The sequence below is a fragment of the Myotis brandtii genome, unplaced genomic scaffold (assembly GCF_000412655.1).
Source record: "Myotis brandtii unplaced genomic scaffold, ASM41265v1 scaffold1763, whole genome shotgun sequence".
In the NCBI taxonomy this organism is placed as follows: Eukaryota; Metazoa; Chordata; class Mammalia; order Chiroptera; family Vespertilionidae; genus Myotis; species Myotis brandtii.
The window spans coordinates 211,919-212,376 of NW_005356530.1; the positions used below are offsets into that span (position 1 = coordinate 211,919).

Genomic DNA, 458 nt, shown 5'->3' on the forward strand with positions numbered 1-458 from the left:
CCCTCAGACCCAGGAGCCCAGGCCCCCAGCCCCTCCTCCCTCAGACCCAGGAGCCCAGGCCCCCAGCCTCTCCTCCCTCAGACCCAGGAGTCCAGGCCCCCAGCCCTCCTCCTTCAGACCCAGGAGCCCAGGCCCCCAAACCCTCCTCCATCAGACCCCAGGCCCATGGCCCCTTCCCCCCCATAACTCAGGAATCCAGGTCAGCAACACCTTCACACTCTCCTCACTAGGATCTGCGGTCTCTCCCCTCCTACCCCCCACCTCGGGCCCTGACCCTCCGTTTCACAGACACCCTGGACCCATCCCTCCGACCCAGGTGTCCGGCTCCCACCCCACCGGGCAGGAAGGAGGCCGTGTCTGGCGGGCGGTGTGCAGCAATCTCGAAGGATGCGCCCCCTCCACAGCCGCTGCTGGGGGGCCTGTCTCTCACTCCCTAACCCCCCCAACCCCCGGTCCCC

General features: G+C 68.8%; 1 protein-coding gene across 1 annotated transcript in view; it reads right to left on the reverse strand.

Moving 5' to 3' along the window:
• BRSK1 (BR serine/threonine kinase 1) overlaps positions 1-167 on the reverse strand; it is a 16,296-nt gene extending 16,129 nt beyond the window's left edge. The window contains exon 1 of the mRNA XM_014537331.1: positions 120-167. Coding sequence (XP_014392817.1) covers positions 120-167 — 48 coding nt within the window. The remainder of the gene's footprint in view (positions 1-119) is intronic.
• Between the last annotated feature and the right edge of the window lie 291 nt (positions 168-458).